We start from the raw sequence: 13,693 nt of genomic DNA on the forward strand, positions 1-13,693 counted from the left end.
CACAGCTTTCATTTCACCTGTGCTAAACGAGTGTGCAATCTCAAATGTGCTGACGACAGGAATGTCAAGTCATGCTTGCACCTAGTGTCAATTCTCCGCCTCTCCTGCGGACTGCATGTTGTCTTCATGGATGTGAATTGTTTACTATAAAGGTCTAGGAGCGCCTCTCCATTGCTTACCATTCGTTAGCATCAGTGTCACTCATTGAGGCCTTCTAATTGGCCAGCACCTGCCAAGTGTCCTCTTCTTTGTGTGCAGCATGTACCAAGCACAGATTGATTCATCTAAATTAGTGTCCGTCAGCTTCTCACACTGTGATTCAGGTACTATTTCTTTCACTGCTTCCATTTTTATATTGCTTATCACCATACACATACGTATTTCAGAACACTTCCTCTGTTTCCAGTTCTCGTGCTACTTTCTCCATTCGTTGTTTTCAATTGCATTTTTGGGTATTGTTTGTTTAGGCCTGCATCTTTTATCCTACTAGTACAACTAAAATGAAATTACATTTTACGTGGGTTGGATTACACAATTATAATGTATAAATGCCACACTAAAGCATTCACACCTTCATGATGCTTGCTGCCGCATGCCTATTTTCGTTTCCTTTCAGCCCTTCATCCTATTTATGCCTCATACCTTTGCATTTATGTTAAATTTGGTTCCTTGTTTAGATTACTTACACTCACACCTGGACTACTGTACGCCATTCTACTCTTAAGCTATTCCATTATATGCTGCACCACTATATTCTACACTACTCCACTCCAAGCCACTCCACTCCACTCCAATCAAATCATGCCACTCTACTCTAAGCCACTCTATGCCACTCCACTCTAAGCCATGTCACTTCAATCTACGCCAGGCCACTCTACTATAAACCACTCTACGCCACTCCAGTCACTTCATTCTACGTAACTCCACTCTCCTCTACGCCACCAACTTTTAGCCATGCTAAATAGAAATCACGCTGCTGTACAACATAGCTAAAAAACATAGGAAAAGTTAATAGCTCTCCCATAGACGAGATCTATTGGCTTTGTCAATGTTATTAAATCGACTCTATATAAAAATAAACACAGTGTAATCCCATGGATAAAAAGGTCATTACGTCACATTTTATTACAAAGATCAGTTTTGAAGATAAATAGCTGTATCCCGCTTTAATACCATTGGGTGTTTTCCAGTGATGCGAAACAAATAAATTATCTTCAGTGAAGAAATTATTTACCATCAGTCAATTTCATTCTATGTTAAATTACAGAAATAGTGTGAATCCATACAAAACGTAAAAACTGAAAATAGTTTTCTGTTTGAGAAAAAAAGTTAACGAATCAGTATGAAAATGTGTCAAAAAATGCAAGGGTCCAGAGTTCCATCAATACTGAAGTTTGTGCCAGTAAAAACCTCATGGGTCACGTTTTACGTCGAAGAACCTTGACGTGACCACTTCACATCACGTTCGCCGCGTCTTTTGCCGTTTTGCAAGTCTTTTGGCTTCCTCCGCGCTGCTGGAGTCAGAACTCGTCTGTCCGAGGGCGCGAACTCCTTGCAGTCGGTTTGTTAGCTGAGACAGCAATGGAAGAAGCTGGAAGAGAAGAAGAAATACCATTGCTTTGGTGTGCTATTCAATTCTTAAAAAAACCTTTACATTTGATAACAAAATTAGACTTTCACTAGAGAAATTATCAGACCTTCCAGCTTCTCAAAAACGATTATGTGGAAGGAGGGTCTGGGGCCTTGGAGGCTGGGGCTTTATGCCTAGCATTGCCTGGGGGTCTAATTAAAATTGGTCGGAATTGTAGGATCTCGGAGTAAACTCAAGCCTGCATAGGGATCGGAATTCTGAGTGGGGTGATAATTAGAGGGTGTGTCAACATCTAACCCTTCATTACATGTCGTCAGGCCAAACATGTTGGAATTTAACTGGAGAAAACCTATATGTTATTAGCACCATGCAGATGTTGGTGCAGTAACCACCAACATCCATATATTATTCCCCAAAAACTAGTAATAAGTGATTTTTTTTGTATTCTTTATGTATCAGTTCAAGGAATGATAAAGAAAAATTAAAAGACACCACCATATGGGGAAAGTCCAAAATATACAATATAGATAACCAACCACAAATACCGGTCCTTAAGTTAATGGGGACGGCATAAGAGTAGCGGTGATGCTAGGAGTACAAAGCAGCATGGGGGTGGAGGGTGGTTGGGGGTGGGGAACACAGACACTGTGAGAAACGAGAACCAAATATACAGAAAGGTCTGTGAGGCAACATCTTGGGCCTTATATATCAATTCTCAAACAACCCTATTTTGTACATCTCAGTGATGCACTTATCAGGCGTGCAACGCCCATTGGGCTCAAAGGGCTTCAGGCCCCCAGTTGTGTGTGGCAGCCCGGGCTGACACAGCTGCCCGGGCACACACACAGCTGCACCAGAGTACTTCACAGGTCTTTAAAATACCATTTGCTTGTTAATGAGGCTTTGTTGGTTTTTCACCCCTTCTAAGAGCCCCTGCATCTCCACTCTGCCTATTGCTGGAAGAATTAGCCACCCCCCAAAAAAATTCTTATCCTCTCCGTCCTCCCACCCCCCTGGAAATTTGGCTCTAGTTGCACCTCTAGTACTTATGGATGGGTATCCAAGGAAACTGCAAATTCATTCGAATATAAATTCTGCCCGTAGCAACTGCGGAGGCCAGCAAATGCCGTTCATGGGTCGAAAGGGTGCGGGCGTCCATGGTATCCAGTAATGCTAGCCACTAGGTGAAGGACACTGTCACGTTCAACACAGCAACTACAGTATAGCCTACCTGGACCAGGGCAGTCAAACAGGATGTAAGAAGTATCAAAGCCTGAGTGAACACATTTCCAACAATTCAACTTATGTAATGCCCTAATCATGAATCGTTTTTGTGGGGTCCCATATCAGTCCTGTAGGGATTCAAAAAGGGTGAATTTCATCTTGGATTCCCTCACACACCTGTCAATGTGTTCGATAATTTCTTCCCATTAGTCAACTTAACATCATCCCTATAAAATGTGGTCATGTCGTTTGTAAATATGGAGGAGAGGTTCTGAATGCAGTTGATGTGCTAAAAGATGATAAAATCCAGAGATCACCCCACCCCCCCACTTATACGGACCCCAGTGCTTTAGATATTGTTGAATGAATGAATCTGGGACATGCCAAGGTTAGGGCCCCGGGAGGCTATTGAGGCAGAGGACTAACTGCAAATATTACCACTGCTGTGTATGTGGAATGTGGTGCTGCTGGCGAAGTGACTCAAAAGGCTTCACCTCCCCCTGCAACAAAAGTTGGTCAAGGGTGTGAGGGCCTGCTTGTTCCCAAATCTTCCAATAAATGGGCAGTCCCGCTATACAAATGCTGGCATTATGCCACAGTGGGGCCATGGCGATCAGTCCTAAGCACACCTGCAATATGTTGTGGGCATGTAACCAGGTTTACATCATGGCCTGAAAACAGGATTGGAGGAAGCACGTGTGGGCGTCTTATGACTGTATAGTAGTTGAAGTCCAACCTCGTTAGGTATGAGTGAGTGTCCTATGGAAACCCATAACCAGAGATCTTTAGTTTAAGGCCACATATAGGCCAACAGTGACAGATGAAAGGCTACATAATAAATAGTACTCTATTCATGGTAGACAAAGGCCTTACTTTTTCCCCTGTGCTAATAGCTTAGAAATGTGCAATCATGGGCGCATGTGCTCCACACGAACGCTTTGATGTCACTATTGATCACACATGGCAGTGGCATCCGGCAGTGCTTAGTTTGTAAATGCAAGAGCGCCGGTGCCCACAGGTCTGCTCAGAAGCCTGCGGCAATGCAACTAAATGTCAGCAACCCGAATAATAAAGCTGTGTAGCCTTCAATTGATCTCATGACTTTTTAATCCACTACCAATAAAGCTGTGTAGCCTGTAATTCATCTCATGACTCTTTAATCCACTACCAGACAGTATATTCCCCTTTATTTCACTGTTGCAGGTTCCGGCTGTCTTCCTTTGTGACGGTTTTTCCATCTTTCTCCTACTAAGTCTTTCATTATCTGTGTTTCTCTTTCTCTTGCTATCACTAAATGTCTGGTGCGGAAAAATAAGTGCTGGTCCCCAAAAATAAGTGCAGGTGCCCCCACCGGCTCAAATTAAGCACTGGCATCTAGACAAGTATGGGCTGCATGCCCAGACTTATGTATAACTGAGAGCAACCATCATCTTGAAGCCTGCCCCCACAGAGATATATTTAACACGTACCATATCTAGAATTCCGCTCAGTCTTGGTGAGAAGAGAGCCTAGATTGGCAGAGACCCTGTTTTCCAACTCTTGGGTAATGAGTACACCCAAGTATTTTATTTTGTCAGTCCACCATTGAAACTGATAGCCCTGGAGAATCACCTTAGTTGTTCCCCTGAATAGGTGTTACATATCGCACTTGATAAATAACGTACCCCAGGGTCTGATTATAGATCAGGTGCCAAAAATAGCACATTCCTTCCAATAAACTCTGAATAAAGGTCTACGAAGCACTTAGACCCTTGCACCTACGCCTCCCAAAATAGAAAACGGGCACTGGCAAAGCAATAAATCTGCGTTGGCCACCAGCCTTTTGACTTTGTCAGAGCTCGTTTTGTCTTGTCATGACTTTGGCAAAACTTTATTTTTGGCGAAGATGCTGGGCCCTCATCAATCTAAAACAAAAATTGTCTAAAGGCAAAAATATTCCTGGTATCAAAATGCACAAATCGCCATAGTAGTCTCTATAACTTAATGGGTTTACTTTGTGCATGGATGTGCTCCTTGTGAAAGGGCAGAATGCCATCACTGAATGCGTATCAAGAGAGAGAGAGAGGACCAGGTAGCTAGTCCGTATCCCCGAGGTTTATATATGATTAATCAAAAGGAGACTAGCTCATCTATTACAAAATTACCAAAAGTAAAGGACTCGGGTATGTTTCGTCAGGGGGTGGGAACACCTGGTAGGTGTGTTCATGAAGCCCTCACCCACCAACCTAGTTGGTGGCATGCTTCATCATCGGGCCCACCCAGTGACACCTAGCGTGTCCCGGGTGTGCTTTGACGCCTGATTACAGCGGAGCAGGTATGTTGCTGAGTGTGCAGTGAGGAGTGTCAGGGTAGTGATGTTAAAACGGCTTGGCGGGGGTCCCAGTACCCAAGGGTAAATTAAACTTTAATACCTGGGCCTCCGTCAGCGGTTAAAAAATAAGGCTATTGGATGTTGGAGGCGAGTTACGACCTCTCACATCCAGTGGTGGGTCGACATGTTTCAGCCAGTGCCTTATGAATATGCTGGCTTTCTTCAGGACCTAAATAACGGTGTGGGTGTGACTAAAACTAGTGGGTGTGTAATTCAGACTGTGTATACACGCCCTAAAGTGTTTATCTATGTGTGAGAGGGGGGATTCCCTTCTCAAAAACACGCTTGACCGGTATGCGAAGGAGGCACTACAGGTCCAGAGCAGGCTCTGCCCAGAAAAGCTGGTCAACCCCTTGCCACTTCTCCACCTTGAAGCCAAAAACTGCTAAAACAAGCGCTGCCGGAGGCCCAGGTATTAAAGTTTAATTTACCCTTGGGTACTGGGACCCCCGCCAAGCCGTTTTAACAGCCGTCTGGTAGGGAGGTAAACAGCGGTGTCACCTATGGGGTGTGAGGAACCAGCCTTTGAGAGACGGTGGTCTGGCGGTACAGGACTTGCAGGTCAATTATTTATTGACTTCTGGATACTAAGGTGCCAAAACATGTCTGGATCGAGCAAACGATCATGCATTCCATGCCTAAATGGAGTGTTCTTTGCAAGCAACCCTCTGTACAAATGGACAATGTTGACACGGTCGGTATGACAGGCCTCGCCTGGTGGGCCTTGTCCCATAGAAAGAATCACCAAATTCTCAGCTCCTGCCAGCACTCTGAAGCTGGCCGATTTTTAGGGCTGAGCAGGACCATCTCCCAGGCCACTTTACTCTACAAACTGCCTATGTTCAGTGGTGAGAGCTGTTTACCCAGACTTCCGCAAACCGCTGCCTGAATTTTAAGTTCTTACGCAATACATGCACCAAGGAGACATGAACCAATTCATTCATTGACTGTATGCAAAAGTCATTTCCCAAACATCATGCTAGTCCTATTGTAGCAGGTACGACAGGGAGAGAGATCTGGGGGGACCCATTTCTGGTAAATGCTGATCTCATTGCTCTGAACAGGTACGAGAGGAGAGGCCCCTCTTACATATCGTCATCAACTTTTAAACTTTAAATTGATGCACTGTCCCTACATCAGTCCCGAGCACTTAACCAAATTTGCAGATGCCTCCCAAGGACCATGTTCGAAATGCAATTCTATTAATGTGAATTCTTGCATGTCGCATGGGGCTGACCTAGGAGGATCGAGTACTGGTCCATGGTATTCAGTCTATTGTCCTACCCCGTTCTCCCATGGTTGTCTTGTTGGGTGCTCCCACAGATGCACTTTACTCCTGTGTTGTTACTCCTGTGCTTTGCAGCAGCCATCTTAGCACTATGTAATACCCTTGTGTGATCCTGATATTATGAGAATTCACCAATGTCTGCCACATTTTCTTCAACAGTATTCCACCATGGTAACATCCCAAACAAATATGCGTAGTCACTACTCTCCAGTCTACTCAAATGTATCTACAAATGAATCACTCACTGAGTTCATTCGTAGACACACTTGAGTATACTGGAGAGTAGTCACTACGCATATTTTTATACTTCTTGCATTAACACCAAGAGCTTAATGATAGTAAATGTGGATATAACCAGTGTCAGTTACTTTATTAATTGACAAAGGTTGCATGAGCTTTGCAATTAACCCAGAAGGTTGCAAGAAGCTGTTGGTAGCTTGTGATGACTTAAACAGGGACACTGATTTAATATGTGGTTTTATTTAAACATGTTTCGGAGGCCCCTGAAGAAGGGACCATGAGCCCCAAAATGCATAGGGCACAGCATGAATAAGACGGAGTAAAATCGAAGAAGAATGTGTCCATCCATATTATGATTTTGTACTTTGTAATTTATGTTGCTGTTGTACATTGAAGTGAATTGGACGGAATTACCACAGATGACTTGCCACAATGATATATGTTCATCAATAACAATGAAAATTTAAAGAAATGTTGATTGACTATGTGGTCAAAATTTGGGTTATTTTCTTGCAAGGATTGAAAAAAATTGTTTCAGACACAGCTGTGCACACTGTTACTCAGGTACATGTCTACTTGAACACTTTTTGATCATTCAAAATGGGGGATCGGCAGCCTTCAAATACTGTGTAGCACGCAAAGCAGTTTCTAATAAGCTGGCTCAAAAATGTATACACAGAGAACTCAGATTAACGAAGGAGTGCACCAGCGAAACCAAAATTGTTTTACAATGATACTTTAAGCCAACAGAGTCTCCATAGCCTCTCTCATTACTCATCCCCTCTCTCGAAGGTTTAGAAACTCTACAAGATTGTCAGTCCCCTTAAACCCATCACAAATGCTTCCCATGCCGTGACTTCAGAGCACACCGACCAACATTTTCTTTAAATTAATAATCTGTGGTTACCTTCAGTTTGACTAATACAGAAATTTTCCATAACAAGTTCCATTGATCTACAGTCCACTGCTGGGAACCACATCTATCCCTTCCATGAGACACCACCCACAAAGGTCAATGACTCATACACACCTCACCAGAAACCACACATCTTGAAGCTTACAACACACCTGTCTGTGGCTCTAAGCAGCTAGGCAGAGGTCTATCCTGAAGAAGCTTCTATGAACCCTAGAGTAGTATTAGTATTGCCCATCTCCAGGGTTTCTTTCCAAGCACACAACCTTCAGCATTAGCTAATTTGACAATTTTGAGGGACTCTTTATGAGCACACTCTCATTCCAGATCTATCTATTTCCACTGACAGTACTAAATACACATCTCCTGCAATGATGAATAGTATTTGGGAGAACGTCAGTATAGTTTACCTTAGCCTATCCAAACAACACACTAGACTGCTAGTCAAGATGAAGGAGCAGAATAACGTGTTACCCACCCAGGTACCATTTACTAGAACAGGATTGGGAACTACATTCTTCATTAAATGGAGGCTGTAGGACATCCTCCTGCATAATTAGTTAAGAACAAAAAAGTATCAGGGCACTCAAGGTTGAAGTTAATGTTATAATAGCTTCAATTAGAGCGATAAGTGGTATGGGGCCAAACTCCTAAAGAAAGTCTCTTGCTTCCTCGCTCGTGGGTATTCCTAAAAAGGAAGGCAACCCTCACCCACTTTCAGTGGCACGCTTCACTACTGGGTACCTCCAAGGCAGCTACAACCATCCCAATAGTGTGTACTGAGCGTCATTAAGAGGTCTCGATAGGTGAAGAGGTTGGCGTATCATTCCATGTACAAAAAAACAAAGTTACGATTTTTTCCACTTGGGTGGTGTAGTGTGTTATGTTTGCATTCAGAAGCCTTCGCAATTACTGGAGTAGAAGAGACATCACAGGCTTAAAAATGTGTATAGGGGAGTAACAATTTCATTATTTTTATTCCCAACCCCCTATTCATGTATGTAAAAACAATTTCCTCAGGTGCCTTGAGAAATTTTAGAACTTATCCCCATCTTAATTGTACCCTTATATTTCCTATTGGTAGATAGTCAGTGGTGTGAGTGCTAGAGTAAGGAACCCTATAACTTATAACTGAATTTCATGGTGAAATAACTGGTCATTTGGCAAGTTTGTTTATTATTATGCCGCCTCGTATACCCGGAACCCCTACTATAAATGAAACTCTCCCCAAAGGTTGGATCAAGATTCAGCAACTGCGTTTCCAGCGTAAACTCCATACCTATCTAGCAAGTTCAGCATCATTCGCATTTAATCCTAACCCCCATGCCAGTCACATTACATGAGAACAGTTTAAATGACTGGGCTTTTTTGTACCCCCCCCCCCCTCCCCCCGGCCATTGCTTGTCAGTCAAACTATAAAAAAAATAATGCTTTCCACAGCAATTCGCAACACCTCTGAGCCATTATTATTCCATAATGTACTACACAGCAGTAAATATCCTGAATAACACCCTGCTACTCCATGCTATGAGTTTCCCCACTACCCACATCCCAAATTTACAATGTGCCCACCGTCCACACAGAAATATAGAAGTTATGAGTGACACCTGGAAACTTAAATCTGGGACAGTGTCGGGTAGAACACCACAGTTTCTGCCAGCACTTATAAATGTCCACCAATGGGAGGACTTATGGAGACAAGATTTTTTCTGAAATAAAAGATAGTATCAACCCCTTTATCTAGACAGAAATAAAACCTTATTGCAGGGGCATTTATGCCCTGCCCCAGCAGCACAGCTATTTCTCACCATCCACATTACAATTAACATGAAGTTAATGGCATTGGTATCAAAGTGGAAATGCCACTTTAGAACGTAAATGGATAAAGAAAGCACCTTTCAATTTGAATTAGGCTTACACACGCAAGTGTCTCCAATAGAGACACTCTTCACGCCACAGGGTGCTCATGTCACACCCGCTGACAGTTCCGGTCATTACTCCTAGACCGTCCCGGGGTACCGACGGATAGAGCGGGCCCCCTTCCCTGAGTAGTTACCAGGTAGAGGTGAGGGTGACACCCAACTGATGTGGGTAACCGATTATCTGTTCCACTGTTGTCAAGCTGGATATTATCGGTGGAGTATATGAACTGTTCAATTTGATATTCATCACTGTTTTGTTTTTCACTTTTTGACATTTAGCAGCAGCTGTATATATATTTTTTGCTCATTTGGTCCTGAGGAATGCCCCGATATTGTTCGATCCTTGTGAGGGCAGAAACAGGTCAACCTAATCCATCGCTTAACACTTGACCTTTACAAGTGTTAACACACTGCTTTTTAACTATGACAAGGGCACTCTGAGAATAAAATTGTTATAGAGTTCCCTTAGTCATTTTTAATACACCTTTTTTCGTATGATTTAGCGCTGCACTTTTTCTTCCTTCTTTAGAAACCCTCTTCATTCAGCAAGAATATATGCCTCTGGGTTTCATGGTGCACTCTGCGGAGTCATCGGCCATCCTCTAGATTTGAAAGCAGCTTATGGTATCTTAGTCAATTTCCTAAACTGAGTACCTGAGCGAGAGGAGGCCAGACCCAAATGATGATATCTCACAACCTGTGAATGATGGGTTTTGGCAACGAAGTTTTCTCCTCTCTAAATGAGGTGGCGGTCATCTTAACCTGTTGACATATTTTCATCCCAGCTTGCCCTTTCCTTTGCTCATTTTTTACCTCTTTTACTAGACCCAAGGTGTTGTGTGGTGTTTGTTCCAGATGGTCCCAGGGGCACCAGGAGAGGTCGGAAACATTAACAGCTGGCACAGAGGAAATGTCACCTGTAGAGGCCTTCTAAGGGAGACTTGCAGCCTAACAGTCACCGTATGTGGTATAAGTAGTCAGGGCACCTCACCGTCTCCCTCTCTCTCTGGCACCTTCTGATCCCCTTCAGGGTGCCTCAAAGGTTGGCATAGTACCTCAGCAGCACTCAGCGTCACCTAATCACTCCGCCCCAAAAGCACAGGTCTCTGCTATCCTAGCTCCGGCATCTCTAATCACCAAGCAGCAAAAAATGACATTCGGGTGGGCAGCACTACACCTTGTGCAAATCAGCTCCAGCCAGGACCGGCTTTAGCGCTGGGGACAGCTAGTGCGATACTCATCTTTTGCACCCGTGCACCCCATGACCACCTCCTCGATTCTCTCACTACCACCAGGCATAAGTGTCCCTCATCACTCCAATTGTAAGTTATTGCTAAACAAGTGCCCCCCTCTCATGAGGTCGGCGCCCCCACCATAGGTCAGCGCCCAGTGCAGCCGCACCAGTCGCACTGCCCTAAAGCCGGTCCTGGCTCCAGCACCTCTTGTCTAATCAAGCTCCAGCGGGTCATCTCCTTCGGAAACTTTTCCATTATGGCCAGTACTCATCACCTCCCAGCAAGGAGGTGTCAGTTCCGGCTTTTTTCTAGGCCCAGGCTTGTTAGCTTCTCAATTTGATGGCTATGGATCCTCTGCTTCCCAGAGATGGTGGTAAATCCTGTGCAAGGAGAATGGTGGAGGTGCCTAACAGCACTCCCTCTTTCACACCACTGACTGCAGTATGAGCAGTTCACTGTCTGCGCAGCTAGACTTCCTCCAAATTCCGCTTTCTGTATAAGGAGATTAAACATAGCATCTACTGGCCCATTTCAGGATCGCAAGCTCAATACATAAATAGTAGAGGTGAAAGCTCACCAGAAAAAAGTTAAAAGGAGAAAGAACAATGTGCCGCTACTTGTGCGGGAGTTAACTGGTTACTACACAGAGTTAGGGGAGTGGTCCTCTAGTTGGGAGTTGTATATCTTCAAATGCAAACAAATATCACAAAACCGGGACGGGGGATGGATATCCATGCAGCACACCCATGTGCTATAAAAGTTGCCAACACCTTTAGGTAAAGTACATTTACTCTTCGCTTACCGTGTAACATACTTTGAAATAATCAAATAATAAAAAAGGGCACTGCATTAAAGGTAGTAGAAAATCAATCCATTGAGAGCAAAATTCAAAATCCCATCACTGTAGTATTCCTACCTTTTCATGGTTGTAGCCTGCGAGCATCAAGAGCAGGATCAGAGGCAGTGCCATGTAAGAACCTTGGGCAATATCCTGTTCAGGTAACTTTCTCTGCAAACAGCAAAAGAGAAATTGCAGCAAGCTGATAAGGATGCAATGTTCTTAGCTTAGGATCAAATCTCAATTTCAGAATAATCTGGGTGACTCCATTATTTTTTGTCAACCGCGAGGCATTATTTTCATGAGGTCGGAGTCTCATCACAATAAATGTTCTTTCTTTTTATAACAAAGTAACTTAAAAAATTGTAAGGGGGTTTATAACCCCCTCTTCCTTCAGCTTAAACATTTACTCTAAATATTTACGATTTCTGACTTGTAATTTTTATGTCATCTTAACCCTAACCCTTAATACTCATTGTGCTTTTCCCGACTTTTTTTATCTGTTTGATCTTTCTTGATTCAAGTACCCCGAGATATTTACACCCGCTGGTTTGAAAAACGAAAGACAAAAACGTCATTGTCTGTGCACAGTGATGCCATTGTCCTTTAACTTGAGTGACAACCATAAAGGCTGTCACATATTGCGCATTTTTCAACAGTAAGTAAATTGACTTTGGCATAGTAACGAATATGCTACTTACCAGTATGCATCTGTTCTTGGCATGTAGGGCTGCTGACATTCATATCTGTGCATAGATCGCCGCCTAGTGTTGGGTCCGGATGATTGCACATTGTTGTCCTGGAAGAGTCTTCGAAGTATCACGAGATAGGTGGCTCCTCCCCTGGACTACAGTGCGCATGGGCATCGACTCCATCCTCAGATTGTTTTTAGCCATTGTGGCCAAGTGAATGATGACCATGCTAGAAGTATATGTGAATCCTGCAGCTGCTACGGGTGCCGGGGAGGAGGGCGGGCGATATGAATGTCAGCAGCCCTACATGCCAAGAACAGATGCATACTGGTAAGTAGCATATTCGGTTCGAGGCATGTGGGCTGCTGAATTCATATCTGTGCATAGAATACATAGCAGTCCCTCCATTAACGGCGGCCGCCCGTGCCAGCTGCAGCAGTTTGGAAAGTGTTTTTAGAACAGCCTGCCCTACAGCTGCCTGCTGTTTGGAGTGCACATCAACACAATAATGCTTTGTAAATGTGTGTGTGGTAGACCATGTGGCTGCTCTACATATGTCTTCCAAAGGAATATTTCCAAGGAAAGCCATGGAGGCCCCCAACTTTCTGGTGGAGTGGGCCCTTGGTGGAATGGTGAGAGTACGCTTGGCTTTCAGATAGCAGATCTGAATACATTTAACGATCCACCTAGCTATACCAGCCTTGCAAATGGGGTTACCTTTGTGTTGTGGCACAAAAGCAACAAAGAGTTGTTTAGATTTCCTAAAATCCTTGGTCCTATCGATGTAATACATCAGGGCCCTCTTGACGTCAAGGGTGTGGAGCATTCTCTATGCCAATGACTCAGGATTTTGGAAGAAAACAGGCAATTCAATAGTTTGGTTAATATGGAATTGAGACACTACCTTGGGAAGGAATTTAAAGTTAGTGCGAAGCACCACCCTGTTAGAATGAATTTGAATAAATGGCTCTTGGATAGTTAGTGCTTGTAGCTCACTAACTCGTCGCAGCTATGTAATCGCTATAAGGAAAGCCACTTTCCACGTCAAGAATTGAATCTCGCAGGAATGTAGTGGTTCAAAGGGAGGACCCATCAGCCGGGTGAGGACCACATTGAGGTTCCACTCCGGAGCTGGTGGAGTCCGCGGAGGAATGACTCGTTTGAGTCCTTCTAGAAAGGCCTTAATGGCAGGCACCCTGAAAAGTGAGAGGTGCTGCCTGTTCTGGAGATAAGCGGCCATTGCGGATAGATGTATGCGAATGGAAGCATAGGCCAGATTACATTTGCACAAATGGAAAAGATAACAAATGATGTTCTGAATAGATGCATCTAGCGGGTTAATGTTGTGGTTTGCACAATAAATGACAAACCGCTTCCAC

At 43.8% G+C, this 13,693-nt stretch overlaps 1 protein-coding gene across 1 annotated transcript in view; it reads right to left on the reverse strand.

The window, feature by feature from the left end:
• Nucleotides 1-1,099: 1,099 nt before the first annotated feature.
• LOC147688566 (BOS complex subunit NOMO1-like) overlaps nucleotides 1,100-13,693 on the reverse strand; it is a 301,458-nt gene continuing 288,864 nt past the window's right edge. Inside the window, exons 30-31 of the mRNA XM_086941434.1 lie at nucleotides 11,701-11,793; nucleotides 1,100-1,591 (exon numbers count right to left, since the gene is read on the reverse strand). Coding sequence (XP_086797560.1) covers nucleotides 1,460-1,591; nucleotides 11,701-11,793 — 225 coding nt within the window. The 3' untranslated portion in view covers nucleotides 1,100-1,459. The remainder of the gene's footprint in view (nucleotides 1,592-11,700; nucleotides 11,794-13,693) is intronic.

This window comes from Lissotriton vulgaris, chromosome 10 (assembly GCF_964263255.1).
Source record: "Lissotriton vulgaris chromosome 10, aLisVul1.2, whole genome shotgun sequence".
Taxonomy (NCBI): domain Eukaryota; kingdom Metazoa; phylum Chordata; class Amphibia; order Caudata; family Salamandridae; genus Lissotriton; species Lissotriton vulgaris.